The 14,828-nt window shown below is 41.5% G+C and overlaps 1 protein-coding gene across 1 annotated transcript; it reads left to right on the top strand.

The window, feature by feature from the left end:
- Positions 1 to 10,676: 10,676 nt before the first annotated feature.
- PPDPFL (pancreatic progenitor cell differentiation and proliferation factor like) lies at positions 10,677 to 14,074 on the top strand. Its single transcript, XM_064442740.1, has 5 exons — positions 10,677 to 10,825; positions 10,942 to 11,038; positions 11,916 to 12,005; positions 12,097 to 12,196; positions 12,612 to 14,074. The coding sequence occupies exons 2-5, from the start codon at positions 10,984 to 10,986 to the stop codon at positions 12,622 to 12,624; spliced, it is 258 nt and encodes an 85-aa protein (XP_064298810.1). The 5' UTR covers positions 10,677 to 10,825; positions 10,942 to 10,983; the 3' UTR covers positions 12,625 to 14,074.
- The last annotated feature ends 754 nt before the right edge of the window (positions 14,075 to 14,828 follow it).

Below are 14,828 nucleotides of genomic sequence, written 5' to 3'. Positions count from 1 at the left end.
TAGCAATTATTTCTCAAACTGTGGGCCAGTACCTCTCTGGTGGCCCTGAAAGGCCTTGCAGTATGTTGGTCAAATATCACATGGCAGCAGTTCGCCCTCTCAGGTTAGCAGCAGCTGTCACATTAAGAAGTGAGGACAGCCTATGATTAGTGGCTACAGGATTTTACTCTACCCAGGTTTTGTGGTTTAACCCCAGCCAGCAACCAGGCACCACACAGCCGCTCCCTCAATCCCCCCACAGTTGGTTGGGGGAGAGAATTGAAAGGCTAAAATGAGAAAACTCATGGATTGAGGTAAAGACGGTTTAATAGGTAAAATAAAAGCTCAAGCAAAGCAAAACAAGGAATTCATTCATTACTTCCCATGGGCAGGCACGTGTTCAGCCATCTCCAGGAAAGCAGCGGTCCGTTGCACATAACCGTTACTTGGGAGGACAAACACCATCACTCCAAATGTGTCTCTCCCTCCACTTACTTCTTCCCCCAGCTTTATAGGCTGAGCATGACGTCATATGGCATGGGACATCCCTTTGGCCAGTTGGGGTCAGCTGTCCCAGCTGTGTCCCCTCCCAGCGTCTTGTGCACCCCCAGCCCACTTGCTGTTGGGGTGGGGTGAGGGGCAGAAAAGGCCTTGGCTCTGTGTAAGCACGGCTCAGCAGTAACTAAAGCTATCCCTGTGTTCTCAACACTGTTTCCAGCACAAATCCAAAACACAGCCCCATACGAGCTACTGGGAAGAAATTTAACTCTCTCCCTGCCCAAGCGAGCCCAGCAGGGAACTGATAACCACCTTAAACTGCTGATAGTACTCCATTTTCTCCCAGGTTAAAGTGTGGATATGAACGCTTGTAGTCAATTATAGGCTTTTCTCTCTTGGCTGATATGGAGGAGCTAAGGTGCTGGAGAGCCTATCTGAAGAGAAGTAAGATGAACCAAGTGGAGGTGACATTTTCAGGGTTGTATAATGCAGTTTTAGATATTTCTAGATTCTCTTGCTGAGTTCAAATACTTTATTCTCTGCATTTATGTTGAGAAAGATACATGAAATTAATCCACCTCTTCTTCCAGCTTCTTTTTCTCCCATTTTTCTCTGGTCATACAAGCAATTGGATCATTACAAAAACAGAAGCAAAGCTGGTTACAAAAACAGAAGTGAAACATACCCTGTAATGATGCAGAGATGAAGCCTCAATCATTTGTTACAGCTTGACACTTTTTATTTACTGAGGATTTACAGAATTTGTCAGAGATGGAAATAGATAATGCAGGATTTGATCACGTGTTTCTTTTGTCCTGAGTAGAGCTTCACTTCCGCAAGCACAGGGTAGGTCAAGGCTCTATATGGCGCATTTGTGGGGGATAATGAGATCTTTAAGAATTTATTGGGACTTGTAGATAATTGCAGGTACCAAAGAAAGGCAAGTGTTTGAAAGATGTATTTCTATTTCCACATAAAAGTGTCAGATGGCCTTCTTTTCATAGTCAGAGTAAGTGTCACAGGGATGCTGGCAGTGCAAATTTCCTGTCTTATATGGGTGTTTTGTTTTGTTTTGTTTTTTTCTAGAGCGATTGGGACTAGATGTGAAAGGATAGCATCTTCTCATTTCTTTAGTCTTTAGTCATTTGCTCAGGCTGTCAAAACAGATCCAGTTAATATCAGTTGCACAGGTGAATTTTATCTATAGTACCACATGAACATCTATTTCACATGGAAAGAACTGATGACAGTGACTCATTTTATATGTCAACAAGTAATCATTCAATCAAAATCATTATCATCATTGTAAGTGGCAACTTTTAATCAACAGCAACAAATCTCTCACTACTTCTGAGCTAACAATCTGCAGGTAACAATTTTCATTCCATTATCAAGCACGGTACTGGTGCTGTGTTATTAAATAGACAGTCAGTATTTTGTTTTCACTGACAGAAAGAATGAAATGTATGTGTAAAAAATCAGAGCCAAGACCCACCATTATCCCTGATTCCATCATGGCCGGTGCCTGTGTTGCAGAGGATACACTTCTACAGCCAAGCCTCTGAGAAGTCTGGATCACAAGATTTGTGAATTGTTAGTGCTGAGCATTGCACAGGATTATGAAAAGACCACAGTTTCAATTGCAGCATCGTGTGTTTTTGGTCATGTACAGTCTCTGTTAAGTTTTAGTGAGAGCTATGTCAAGAAAACCTCATAGGCTTGTACGGATATGTCTAAAGTTTTAAAAACATTTTTTTAAAAGTAAGTTTTATCTTGCCAGACTGTAAAATAATATTTCTTTATCACAACGGAGACTTCAGAAAATAAAGTGGTTAACACCCTGGTTCCATTATAGAAATGTTACTACAAATGGTTGGTATGCAAAAAGAAACTGAAACAGGAAAAACATAACAAGTTTGAAATTATGTATAATTTTTCTGTTGAATACTGTGTGATTGGTTATTCTTAAACTGCTTCTTCAATCAGTTTTTTTTAATTTGATTTGATTTTCAACTTCATATAAACTGGTAGAAGAATGGCATCTTCACACCTGTTGAGTAGATAAAATAATTCCTGTTTCCTCAGAAGTGTCTAAATTTGTGTGTAATTGTTAGGGTTCACATGTCACAGTGGTGTCTGTTAAAGAACAAATTATTTATCAAGCTTTCTTTATGGTACAGGAGAGAACACATGCCTTCATTTTGTACCATTGTAAGCAAACTAAAAGAATAAAACTCCTGCTTACTAAACCAAACTATGGAAAAGGAGATTCTTAGTCCATCCCTTCTAGTTTTGTTTTTCGGACAGCACATATTTTTGATAATCCCACAAGCAAATTTTGGTTTTTTTGCTGGTGGGATTTTGTGTTCCCACAGCCAGTATTTAACTACACCTTTTTAATTTATAACTCTGATGTAACCTGTTGAAAACCACAGCTCTTTCTGGGAAGTGTCTCTTCAGAAGCTCTCAAGATGCACTCAGCTAGATATGCTCAGTTCTAGTGAAACTATGGTTTTGGCCTTGATTCCTCCAGACGACTGTCTGCAAAAGGCAAAAAGTGCCCAACAGAAATGTCACTCTACATGTGGGTATGATCTGGTATCACTTTATGATTAGGTGATCACCTAAGCAGACTTTAAAAGACAATGATCTAGTTTGCTTCAGGCTAGAGCTGCAAGTCATTTTGGCAAGTGAGTATAGAGAAGTTAGTATTTGCTATTAGGAGGTCTTCTGGAGGTATCAGTGTGGTCAGCCTCCCAGTCACCTGAAAGAGAACCCCTCCACCAGCAGCACATCAGTCTAAACATCTATTTCTGTGATTCTGCATCAAATTTAATATGACTCAGTGTTACAGTGACTAGACAAGTGTCAGTTTTGATCCTGCCATAAGAGACACAGGACTGCAGCAACACGTGTCAAGTGAATTAGTCTTATTTAGAGTTAATTAACATCTCTTTAAGACTCATTACAGAACATAGCTCTATGGAAAGAATGGTTCACATGTTTTTGTTAGTGCCTTGGTAAAACATGTCCTACAGATTGAGAAACTCTGGGTTAAAGGACCATTTGCCATTCTTTCATTTCCTCTTCCTTGTTTCTAGGGTTGTAAATCTGTACTTATAGTGTTTTAAACTTGTATCTATAATGCTTTTACAACAGTTAATATGACCTCAGGTTCCCAAGGCCTGTGGCATGCAAACAGCGGATCCTGACACAGACCAGCCAATGGTATCCACATTATACTTCGGTGGGGTGTTTGTGGGTTTTAATTGCAGAATTTGGTAATATGGTTACTAATTCCAACCCGTCTGCCTCATGCACACCCTGGGACCATGAAGCACGTTGGAAAGATGAGGTTCTGTCCTCTGTGGTTACTCTGGATTTGCGAGCAAGAAAGCTAAGACCTACAATTAGGAATATTCCCTCATCACCATATATGCCCCTATGAAAGAACTAGGCAAAGCAAGACTGGTGGATAAATTCCTTCTTCCCCCACTAGTACATTTCACCACAAAAGAATCATAACTTTTTCCTGCCTTGAACAGAATGAGGGTCATAGTCCTTCTAGTCTGACCAAAAGTTGTGACCTTCAGACCTTGGGGTCTGGCATATCTGAACAGGATACATCTAAATGTTAAAGCAGAGTTTCCAGTTCAGAAACACAGTGCTTATCTGTGACTACATTGTTGTCTTTTTTTCTGAAAGCCTTTCTCACCTATGGGAATTCATCTCTCTGCTCTTTATGCTGTCTTGTAGTTTTGGACCCTGAACTCCGCAGGAGCTGGCTGTCTTGCCTTGCAGCAGTTGGTCATCAAGTAGATTAAACCTCAGGAGCCTTAAAATTACTTTGAAAAACAAGAGATCAACATACCTTTAACAGTTCAAACATGTTTATTCAAACAGGAAAAGGGTAAACTAGGTTAAAGACCAAAAATGAGTTTAGGAGAGCAAAACAAGATAGGACAACAAAAGCAAGCAGATAAGATACACAGTGCATAGCCAAACACAACATGTGATAACAAATAACACAAAAAAACATGTCAGAAAGAGTTCTCAGACATAAACATGAGGATGCGTGGACAAGGGGACCTGAAGAAGCCACTCATTGTCTTTCCTCAGCTCCAAAAAATGCTGCCAACTATGCCTTTATTGCCAGTGAGCTGAGTTTGTGGTTGGAGTAAATTTTGCTAGGATGCTGGGCATTTTTACCTTAAGAGGTGCCCAGCTTGGCTACCTTTATTTCTTTTGTGGAGGCAACTTGAAGTGCAGTGTCTGTATGTCATGCCTACAAGTGTCAAGTAGGACTGAGACTGGGACTAATGGTCTCCCAAAGAAGCTGCTTGTCTGGCTCTTTTCTCTCCTTTTTGCTCCCAAGTTGTCACAGAAGCAGGGACTGGCAGTGCCTATTCTCTACTTTTTCGTTGCTGACATGTTGCATTTTGCAGGCAGAAAGCCCTCCCTAGTTGTCTGAATGGGACTGTGCTCTGGCTCTTACTGTGCTAGAAGACTTGGTACTGGGGGTGCAGAGGCAGCTTCGCAGCAGCCTGAGCAGAAGACTTCCCACCAGAAGCATCTGTGGAGATGGAAACAGTAACCACACCAGATTCATTAATATCTAAAGAAACACAATAAGAGGACCTTAATTAGCCACCTACCCACTAGTGCTAAACATGGTAAGATTGTAAACGGATGCCTAGGAGAGCCTTATTTGTTTGCAAGCTTATTGGGCTCTGGACCTCTTACACCAGGCACCACTGACATCACATTAAATTAACTAACCCTTAAGTTAATGCCAGGGAACCTTGTTAGGGAGCAGAAAAATGTATTTCAATTAAATGCTAAAATACAGCTAAAATAACATACATTATAATGTTTTTCTTATGAGTGTAGTACGGCCCAGGACATGGAACTGAATGAAGAGAAACTTGTAACAGTTAGCTTTTGAAAACTTGATGTACTTAACTATAGGTGCACAAAGTTGTACTAACAGTTTAGCAATGCGTACAGTCTTTTCCAATATTTTGGTAGTGCAGTTCATAGGTCAAAATAAGTCTTTTGCCTACTTTTGCTGACATTTCAGGCAACGTGCATCATTCAGAGGCATGCTGCATGGAGGCTAGAGTTCCGTAGTTACCCTTTGCTTCCCATGTCACCTTATTTGATATCTTAAGTGGTCAGGAATTAAAAAAAAATAATCTCTTTCTTTTAATTAAATTATTTTTTTCGGAGTATTCCATCCACCTTTGTAGTAAGGATTAAAAATAGTAATAATTTAAAAAGTTCCAGAACTGGCAGTGAGCAATCACTTCACTACTGAGAGTACTCTTTACTACAAAGCTAATGATTTGCAGCAGTGCCTCATACTGCAGACGTCAAAAGAAGGGCTTTCTGTGTCCCTTCTGTGTTCAGGCTCTCCCCAGCAGCTCTATGGCCCTGAGTCTCCTTCACAGGTTACATACAATATAAATTTCTGTTCCCCTGCCACATCACACACTGCCATTTAATTCTTCATCAGTTCCTCAAATCCTCTTGGTTTTGATAGATAGGCCCACATTCCTGCTGAGCTGTCTGGCTTGGAGGAATATTTGAAGAGCAAAACGAATGAAAAAGGTAAGTGACGGCACTGGTCCTTGGAAGTAGCTAACAAACCAAACAGGTTTTGACAACAAAATTCCTTTGAAATAAGAGTCATTTATACTTCCTGTACAAAATTTGATTGAAATGTTAATTGCAGATGGGCTGGGCAATTGTGCTGGTTTGGCAGGGAGAGAGTTAAATTTCTTCCCAGTAGCTCGTATGGGGCTATGTTTTGGATTTGTGCTGGAAACAGTGTTGAGAACACAGGGATAGCTTTAGTTACTGCTGAGCCGTGCTTACACAGAGCCAAGGCCTTTTCTGCCCCTCACCCCACCCCAACAGCAAGTGGGCTGGGGGTGCACAAGACGCTGGGAGGGGACACAGCTGGGACAGCTGACCCCAACTGGCCAAAGGGATGTCCCATGCCATATGACGTCATGCTCAGCCTATAAAGCTGGGGGAAGAAGTAAGTGGAGGGAGAGACACATTTGGAGTGATGGTGTTTGTCCTCCCAAGTAACGGTTATGTGCAACGGACCGCTGCTTTCCTGGAGATGGCTGAACACGTGCCTGCCCATGGGAAGTAATGAATGAATTCCTTGTTTTGCTTTGCTTGAGCTTTTATTTTACCTATTAAACTGTCTTTACCTCAATCCATGAGTTTTCTCATTTTAGCCTTTCCATTCTCTCCCCCAACCAACTGTGGGGGGATTGAGGAAGTGGCTGTGTGGTGCCTGGTTGCTGGCTGGGGTTAAACTACAACAGAAACGAAAAAGTGCAAAATCTGCTCTTCCAGAAGCTTGGGAGGAGGGACTAATCTACCCTGAAATGCCAAAAATGTACCTTTCTGCATATGTATGTGGAAAGATTCTTTCACTGAAATTGCTGACATCTCTCTAAAAATTCATGTCAAAGTACCCATTCAATCATTCAAAGGACACACCCATGAAGCAATACTGTGTAATTTCCAATCCCACACTACTCTTCCACAAGGTTAAGTAACAAGGAAATGTAAAATATTGTCACAAATTTGCATGGAAGAAAACACCCAAACCAAGTCCCCAGAAAGGTTTGCATCATGCCCATGGATATTCCAAGAACAGAAAGAGTAGCTAAGTTTATTAGATAAAGAGTGTCTAGTGAATAATTAACAGGTCAGCTTCAAGGTGAAGCTCAATATAGACTGTTCTTTTGTTTTTGTTGTTGTGACTGGCATGTTTTACTTTTAATGTCTACAGAGAGGTTATACCAGGTAATCATAGCAGGATCAGGCGGGTGATTTATTTATTTAATGGATCATATTGACTTAATTGTTCAATTTAAGTCATACTTTTGATCGGTATCCATGATTCATGGGGTGACATTTTATTCAGTGTTTCATTCATTTTATAGTTATGCACACACAAATATTAAATGGACACTGTTGTTAAAATCACAATACTAGCCAGTCAAAAGGCTGAAAATGTTCCTTCTGTAAATGCATTTTTATAAAATTGGGGATTATGTACTATTTATTTCATAGGACCCCTGCCTCTTTTGGCTTGAAGCATGGATAGGAACTGAGCTTGTGAAGTTAAAGAGATTATAGAGTGCATTTTGTAGGACTTCTTCCATGTTTGTGATAGAAGTTGAGTAGTGAATGCAGCAAAAGCTTCCAGGGAGAAAAGAACAGGTCAGTGGTTAGGGCAACTGAACACTGCCTTGAAAGCTAAATTATAACCTTGCCCCTGAGTTAGTAATTGATGCTATGCAAGTTGCTTATATTTATCATAGGAGGTCACTAATCAATTTTTTCAGTTTCTGATGAGAATCTGATTTATCAACGTGTTAACTAATTAAATCTGGATCTAAAGTGAATGGGAGCTGTAAGTGGTTAAATGAAGTGTGGCATAATAATAAAGAGTTATTAAAAAATAAAGTCCTAGACTGCTGTCATGAGACACCTAAGCTTTGTGGGTTCTTTTATCCTAGCTCCTTTGGATCTCAGAATTCCCACTTGTTAACTGAAGATAATAACATGCCTTAATTTTGTAGCAATTCTTGAAAATAAATATGCTAGTACTTTAGAAGCACTCCAAATAACCATGGAAGAAAAACCACTGGAAAAATCTGTAGTTCTGTACTCAGAACATTATTTGAATAAAATACGATAGGACAAAATGCCAGATTCAGTGGGAGAAACAGTGGAAAATTTCTCATTAAATGAGTACTTTTTATTCCAGTGCAATGCATGAAACAGGGCTCTGGAAAAAAATTGTAAATGACCATGTAACTAAAGGATATAGTAAAATAATATGCATGCAGCTGTGAAGCAATCTAAAGTATCACAGGCTTAGTGTTTTGGCATGGCTCCAATCACAGAATCACACAATGGTAGGGGTTGGAAGGGACCTCTGGAGATCATCTTGTCCAACCCCCCTGCTTGAGCAGGCACACCCAGAGCAGGGGGCACAGGAACGCGTCCAGGTGGGTTTTGAATGTCTCCAGGGAAGGAGACTCCACAACCTCCCTGGGCAGCCTGTTCCACTGCTCTGTCACCCTCGCAGGAAATAAGTTTTTCCTCATATTGAGGTGGAACTTCCTGTGTTCCAACTTGTGCCCATTGACCCTTGTCCTGTCATTGGGCACTATTGAAAAGAGTCCGGTCCCATCACCCTGACACCCACTCTTTAGATATTTATAGGTGTTGATAAGATCCCCGCTAACTCTTCTCTTCCCCAGGCTGAAGAAACCCAGGTCTCTCAGCCTTTCTTCATAAGGGCGATGCTCCAGCCCCCTGATCATCTTTGTAGCTCTCTGCTGGACTTGCTCAAGCAGTTCTGTGTCCTTCTTAAAGTGGGGGGCCCAAAACTGGACACAGTCCTCCAGATGTGGTCTCAGTCGGGCAGAGTAGAGGGGGAGGATAACCTCCCTCGACCTGCTGGCCACACTCCTTCTAATGCACCCCAGGACACCGTTGGCCTTCTTGGCCACAAGGGCACAGTGCTGGCTTAGGGCTAACTTGCTGTCCACCCGCACTCCCAGGTCCTTCTCTATAGAGCAGCTTTCCAATAGTTCATCCCCCATCCTGTACTGGTGCTTAGGGTTGTTCGTCCCCAGGTGCAGGACCTTGTACTTGCTCTTGTTGAATACGGATAGATATTCACGCAGATTGCAATAGAACCACTTTTGTCTGTTTTCTTGCCAAATACAATACTTAGACCACGGGCATGTTAAAGCCTAAACAGTTTTTGTGACAAAGTAATGGCCTTGACAAAGTTATGAATTGAGTAAAATGGGATCTTAAATCTGAAAAAGAATGGCAGATACAATAAATGATAATGTTACTAGCTCCATCCAGAGCACAGTGCTATCACTACAAATGCCCACCCTTGCGGCCCAAGAGGAGCACTTATTATGGCTCTCTGGGGAGAAGCTTGCCTGCTTTCAGCAATGGATTTGACAGTTCAGCAGAGTGCCCAGAGGGCATTTATAGTGGCAAAAGCAAAGGGGCTGTGCAGAAGTTTATTGCCCAAAAAACAGAACAAGCCTCAAAATGGAAAGTCATTATTAAGACAGAAAAGAGGTGACTGATACAATGAGCTAATAGTTCAGCTACATTTAGGTATCCATAAACAAGGAGCTGTAACAGTGGGTGCGGATGTATGCTGTGAATGGGGTATAAAAAAATATGTAAATTTTTCTACTCTTACAGCATGTTTTTACATAACAAGATGAACATACAGAGTAACTGATGCTAATATTTGGTACCAACCCAGCTGCAAAGTATTTTCTGTGTCAGTCTTGCAGATATGACAAAGGTTTTACTCAGGGAAGATGGCCATGTTGTCAAGACGCTGACAGCAGGTAAATAAAAAGGCCCAGGAAAATACACTATGCTTCTCTGATACAACTGCTGTATAAGTGTTATTTTACAGGCATTTTTCCTGCAGTATGCTTTACTTCCTTACAAATATTCTAGGAGCTATTACGAACTCTGTCCTTATCATTTGAGATAGGCCACACTACTCAAGGAGTCACATACGTCGCCGTAACATGGTATCACACACCACATATGGCTGTGTTCTTACCCACACCTCCTGCTATGGAAAACATTGATAAAACACTTCCTCGCGGAGCAGGAGCAATTCAAACAGCCAAACCTGGTTTTTAGTTTTACCGTTGGCAACTCTGAAAGGTGAGGTAACACACTGCAAGACAAGCTTCGCCATGAGATAGGATAACAACAATTTAGAGAGAGTTGTGCACTTACATACGGGAAGAAAAAAACTTATTTGGTAATCTGGGACTTAGTATTAACTTTACAAAGACTTTAGATTAATCACGAGTTTCACTTGTTACCGTGAGAGTGGAAAGCGTTCCTTTGACTTCACTTTCTCTAGCGTATGTACATAGTGCTCTGTGTATGTACACATAAAATTAAAATATCTACCGAAACGGGTGCGTGTCTGCTTCATCCCCCTCTTCCTCTTCCCCACCGGGGAGAGAATAACCAGCGCAGCAGCCCTTAGGCCCCACGCTCCAGAAACGTGCTCAGAGGTGACACCGGGTCAGAGGGACGGAGGGGACCGGACTGGGAGGGGGCCGTCGGGGGCCGCCGCGGGCTGTCCCGCCCCGCCCCGCCCCGCCCCACCGCCCCCGGGGCGGGCCGCCCGCCGCCGCGGCGCATATAGGGGCGGCCCGGGGGGGTCGGCGGCATTCGCTGCGGAGGGGAGCACCGCGACCTTTCTGCCTCCTTCCCTCCCGACGGCTGCCGTTCCTGGGCGACGCAGGTGAGCCCCGGAGCGGAGGGGGGCGGGGGGCACCGCCGGGTCGGTGCCGGGGGCTGCGGCCGCCCCCCGCCGCCGGGCGCGGCTCCCCTCGGCAAAGCTCGTCCTTCCCCTTGCAGGCTCCTCCCGGAGAGAGGCTGTTTGTCCGCCTTGCCGCTGCCATGGCCTCGGTACCCTCCGCCGGCTGCCTCCTGGCCAAGAACCAGTACTACAGAAGTGAGTGCTCTGGGGGCTGCCCCTGCTCCGGCCGGGGGGTCCTCTGGGGTAGGGAGGCTGAGTCTCCCGAGGGGGTCTCCGCACTGTTGCCACTCAGGGGGAGTTAAAACTGTTTCAGGTGGTGTCTGGATGAGCCAGGGACACAGCGGGTGGCCTTTGCCTGGCAGTTTTTCATTGTTTGGAGAGTTTTCCATTACATCAAGAAACTTCAGTTTTAACGAGCATCTGCTTCTGGTTATTTATCTACTTTTTTCCTGTTTAGAACTGTTCATTAGGGATATGTAATGTTATTTTTTATATTTACATAATATAGAAAAAGTGTTAGCCCAGCAGGTCCTGGCTTCTAGCTGTACTTCATAGTTACTATGCAGGTTTAGACAGAACACAAAATCAACTCACGTTTTTTGTTTCTAAATATGTGAAATGCACCAGACACTCACTGGTTTGAGAGTGTATTAGGATCCCTCCATACAGGGTAGACGCTGTAGCAAGTGTATAGTATTTAGTTGTATCACAATGGAAAGCATAGCAATTGGGTTGTTTAGGACTTTAACAGTCAAGAACACTCATCTTTTGTGATAGTGTGCATATGATCATAAGATTTGTCACTGATTTCAGTGAAAGTTATGCAAACAAATCTCAGTATGCTTTTTGTGAAGCATACAGTGGAATGAGATCAACTTATGTAAAAGTTTTTTATACAACATTCTACTACAGTTGTTTATATAAAATATAAAAGTTATACTTTGTAGCTAAGTAAACTTTTAGGTTGCTTCCTCCAAGATAGCAACAAGTCTGAAAAATTATTGGCACAGAAACAGCATACTCCCCCAAAACTTTTTTTTTCATTATGTATGTGTCTGTTTTCCATGAACAGCAAGACAGAACTCCGAATCCAGTGTTTCTTCCAGCTCCTCCTCCTGTTTGGATGCTGTGAATGCTACAGACCAGGACAAAGGATTTCATGGTATTGTTCCTACCTTTCAAACAGTATTCTGGTTTTGCCTCTCTGTTATTCAGCCAGTGTCTAATGGTGTGGGCTTTTTCCCCTTTTGCAGGGTTACCTGAATTAATTGATAAATGTTGGTGGATAAAAAGCTTTTTCCATAGTGAACCATCTCCACCAACTGTTGGCAGAAAAACACTATCAGCAAGCAGGTGAGTCCTATTTTTAGTGAATGAGAACTTACTGATTCTCTTTTCCTTTTGGTAGAAGTGTTAGTAAACAAGCTGTAATCAGCTAAAACAGTCTGGGGGGCACAATGGTATTTTGATGACTTAAAAGGTACTGCAAGTGTATGGCTATAGAAGCTTCCTGTGTTTTCATTTTAATAAATGAACTGATATGTTACTTCACATTAAGTAGGTGCTAGTGACTATTACTGTTCTACACTTGCGGTGATATTTAATCCTTTACTTATAGCACTTAGACACCCATTTATGTAGTTTACACATTTTTACTTTATGTTAAAGCTAATATGAATACATTCAAAATACTTAGGCAGATAAATATGTTTGAGGAAAATATCATTATATTTCTGCTCATAAGCTTTTTTAATATATATTTCTGCAGTACCAACAGTTGAATAAGACAGCATGCTGGCTTTACTGACTGAGATACTACGTACAGACTTGTTTTTCCGAGAGGCTTGGGATCTTCCGAACATCTGGGTTCAGCTGCAAGAAGAAAACAACTCCTAGGAGAGCTAAAAAGTGTATTTTCAAAATATTTGTCAGTAGCTTAAATGATGTTGCTTAATGGACATGTCCGTGGCCTATCTTGTTCATTGCAGAGTTGCTATAATTTGAGATATCTCTCTAATGCAAGTTACCTGGATTAAATATCCTGGTGACTTTCTTGGATAGTTAAAGAAAATGACAGTAAAAGTGAGATATTGTAGGTTTAGGAGAAGTATGTGTATTGAATGACTTTGTGATAAGTGACACTGTTAAGTATTTACCTTAAGATATCAGCTCTATAGGCAAGATTCAGATATATAGTCCAGAGTAGGACTGTTCTATGGTATATGTCTTCTATCAAGTATTTGTGTACCAGTTACCGGGAGTAACTTCACAGGAATACTTGCTAATAGCTCTGCTTTCAGAAAGCCCAACTACACAAAGAAACAGTAATTAGTTTGGTCTTTTTTTTTTCCTGATCAGGGTGCATAGATCCCAACCTCAAATATTCAGGTACCACTTTCATTCATATCTACACATGTTTGTGTTTGAGGACAGAATAGAAGAGACAGCCAAGAAACCAGTAATCCTAATGGACACTGAGACCTTGCAAGCAGGATAGCAGCCTTAATCAGAGTTGATGCTCCTAGCTCTGTTTTACTTCTAGATTACTCTCACCTGCTTTGCTTTAGCTTAAAGAGCTTCTTGTTCTTAAGTGACTAATCCTATCAATAACTACGCTGACACAGTACTGAATATGTGCTAAGTCTGGCAAGTGTTCAACTCTAACAGCATTCATGTTATTAACCAAGTCTACACTTGTCATGGTTTGTGCTCTTGAAAGATACTGTAACATACCTTCATTTGGTCTTCAGCATTGCAAAGCAATACATCAGATGTTTTTTCTACTGGGTATGACTGAAATGCATCAGAGGTCATAGAAAGTAACAAGTATTTGGCTGTATGGTATTTCTGTAAATTATCTATGCAACTTTTGGATGTACTGTCGCTAAACCTACTTGACCTTTGTCCATCACTGGATTAACTAATGATAGCAAACATTAATATAGCCAACACCTTCCATTTTAGGTTAATGGTTGCCATGGTTATGCATAGGATTCCAAAGTGTATCAGGTCACTGCTTCAGGAAGCCTATAGATTTGGGGGAGACCATAAATGAATGACGTGACAACAGAAAAGAACACGATTCTGAAAACATAATGTAAAGATTCCTGAAACTGACTTGTAACATCTTTACTGCTATTATAGTTTCATCTTTGACCTTTCTCTAGAGTGTACAGAATGAACTATTTTTATACTAAAAAATTTTTATTAATAAAAATTTAATTACTGTTTGGTCTGGCTTCTTTTTTTGGCCTCTAGTAACAAACTGGTGTTCAATGACACTTGTGGTTAGTGAGTGGTGTCTTCAGATGTGGGTTCTTGTGGTTTGGTTTTTTTTTTTTTAAGGGAAAGTATTAGTAAAACTTAAAACTCCCACAGAAGACTGTGTGTGTCACATTGTGCCTTTAGTCACTTCAAAGTCTGAGGTGAGGAAGGAATGTTAGGGTCTTTTTCCTTACATTCTAACATCTCTTTCTGTAACATCATGTTGTAAAGGAAGGGGGGAAAAAGACTCAGACTCCTAGCTGCAAGAAAGGGGTTTGTGGCTCTCTTTGAAGATGCTTGAAGCTGTAGAAGAAAGAAATGCTATAGCCATTATTATACATGAGAAACACAGGATTCAGGAAAAGTGCAGTGACAAGCTCCCATATTGCTTACTAAGCTTAAGCTGCTTCTGTCCTTATAGTTAGAAAGTGGGGTGCTGAATGAGCTGATAAATTCTTAAGACCCACGAAAACCCCCACTTTTTCCTTTGTTTTTTTTTTTTTTTTTTTAGAGGGGGGAATGCTGGAAGAACAAGAGGAGGGGAACTCTATTTTTTGTGTTCACCTGCTTAGGCTCTATGTTTTTGTAATGGCATCACGGTGATGAAAAACTGTTCTGAAGAGATGCCCTCATGCCACCCTCATCTTTTTACTGTGATCAGCTCAGTGTTGGAGAAGCATCACCACCAACTCATAGTTATTTGTACTAGTTCTTCAATGTA

The sequence above is a fragment of the Phalacrocorax carbo genome, chromosome 2, assembly GCF_963921805.1.
Source record: "Phalacrocorax carbo chromosome 2, bPhaCar2.1, whole genome shotgun sequence".
NCBI classification, from domain to species: Eukaryota; Metazoa; Chordata; class Aves; order Suliformes; family Phalacrocoracidae; genus Phalacrocorax; species Phalacrocorax carbo.
This window is presented reverse-complemented; position numbering and strand designations above follow the sequence as displayed.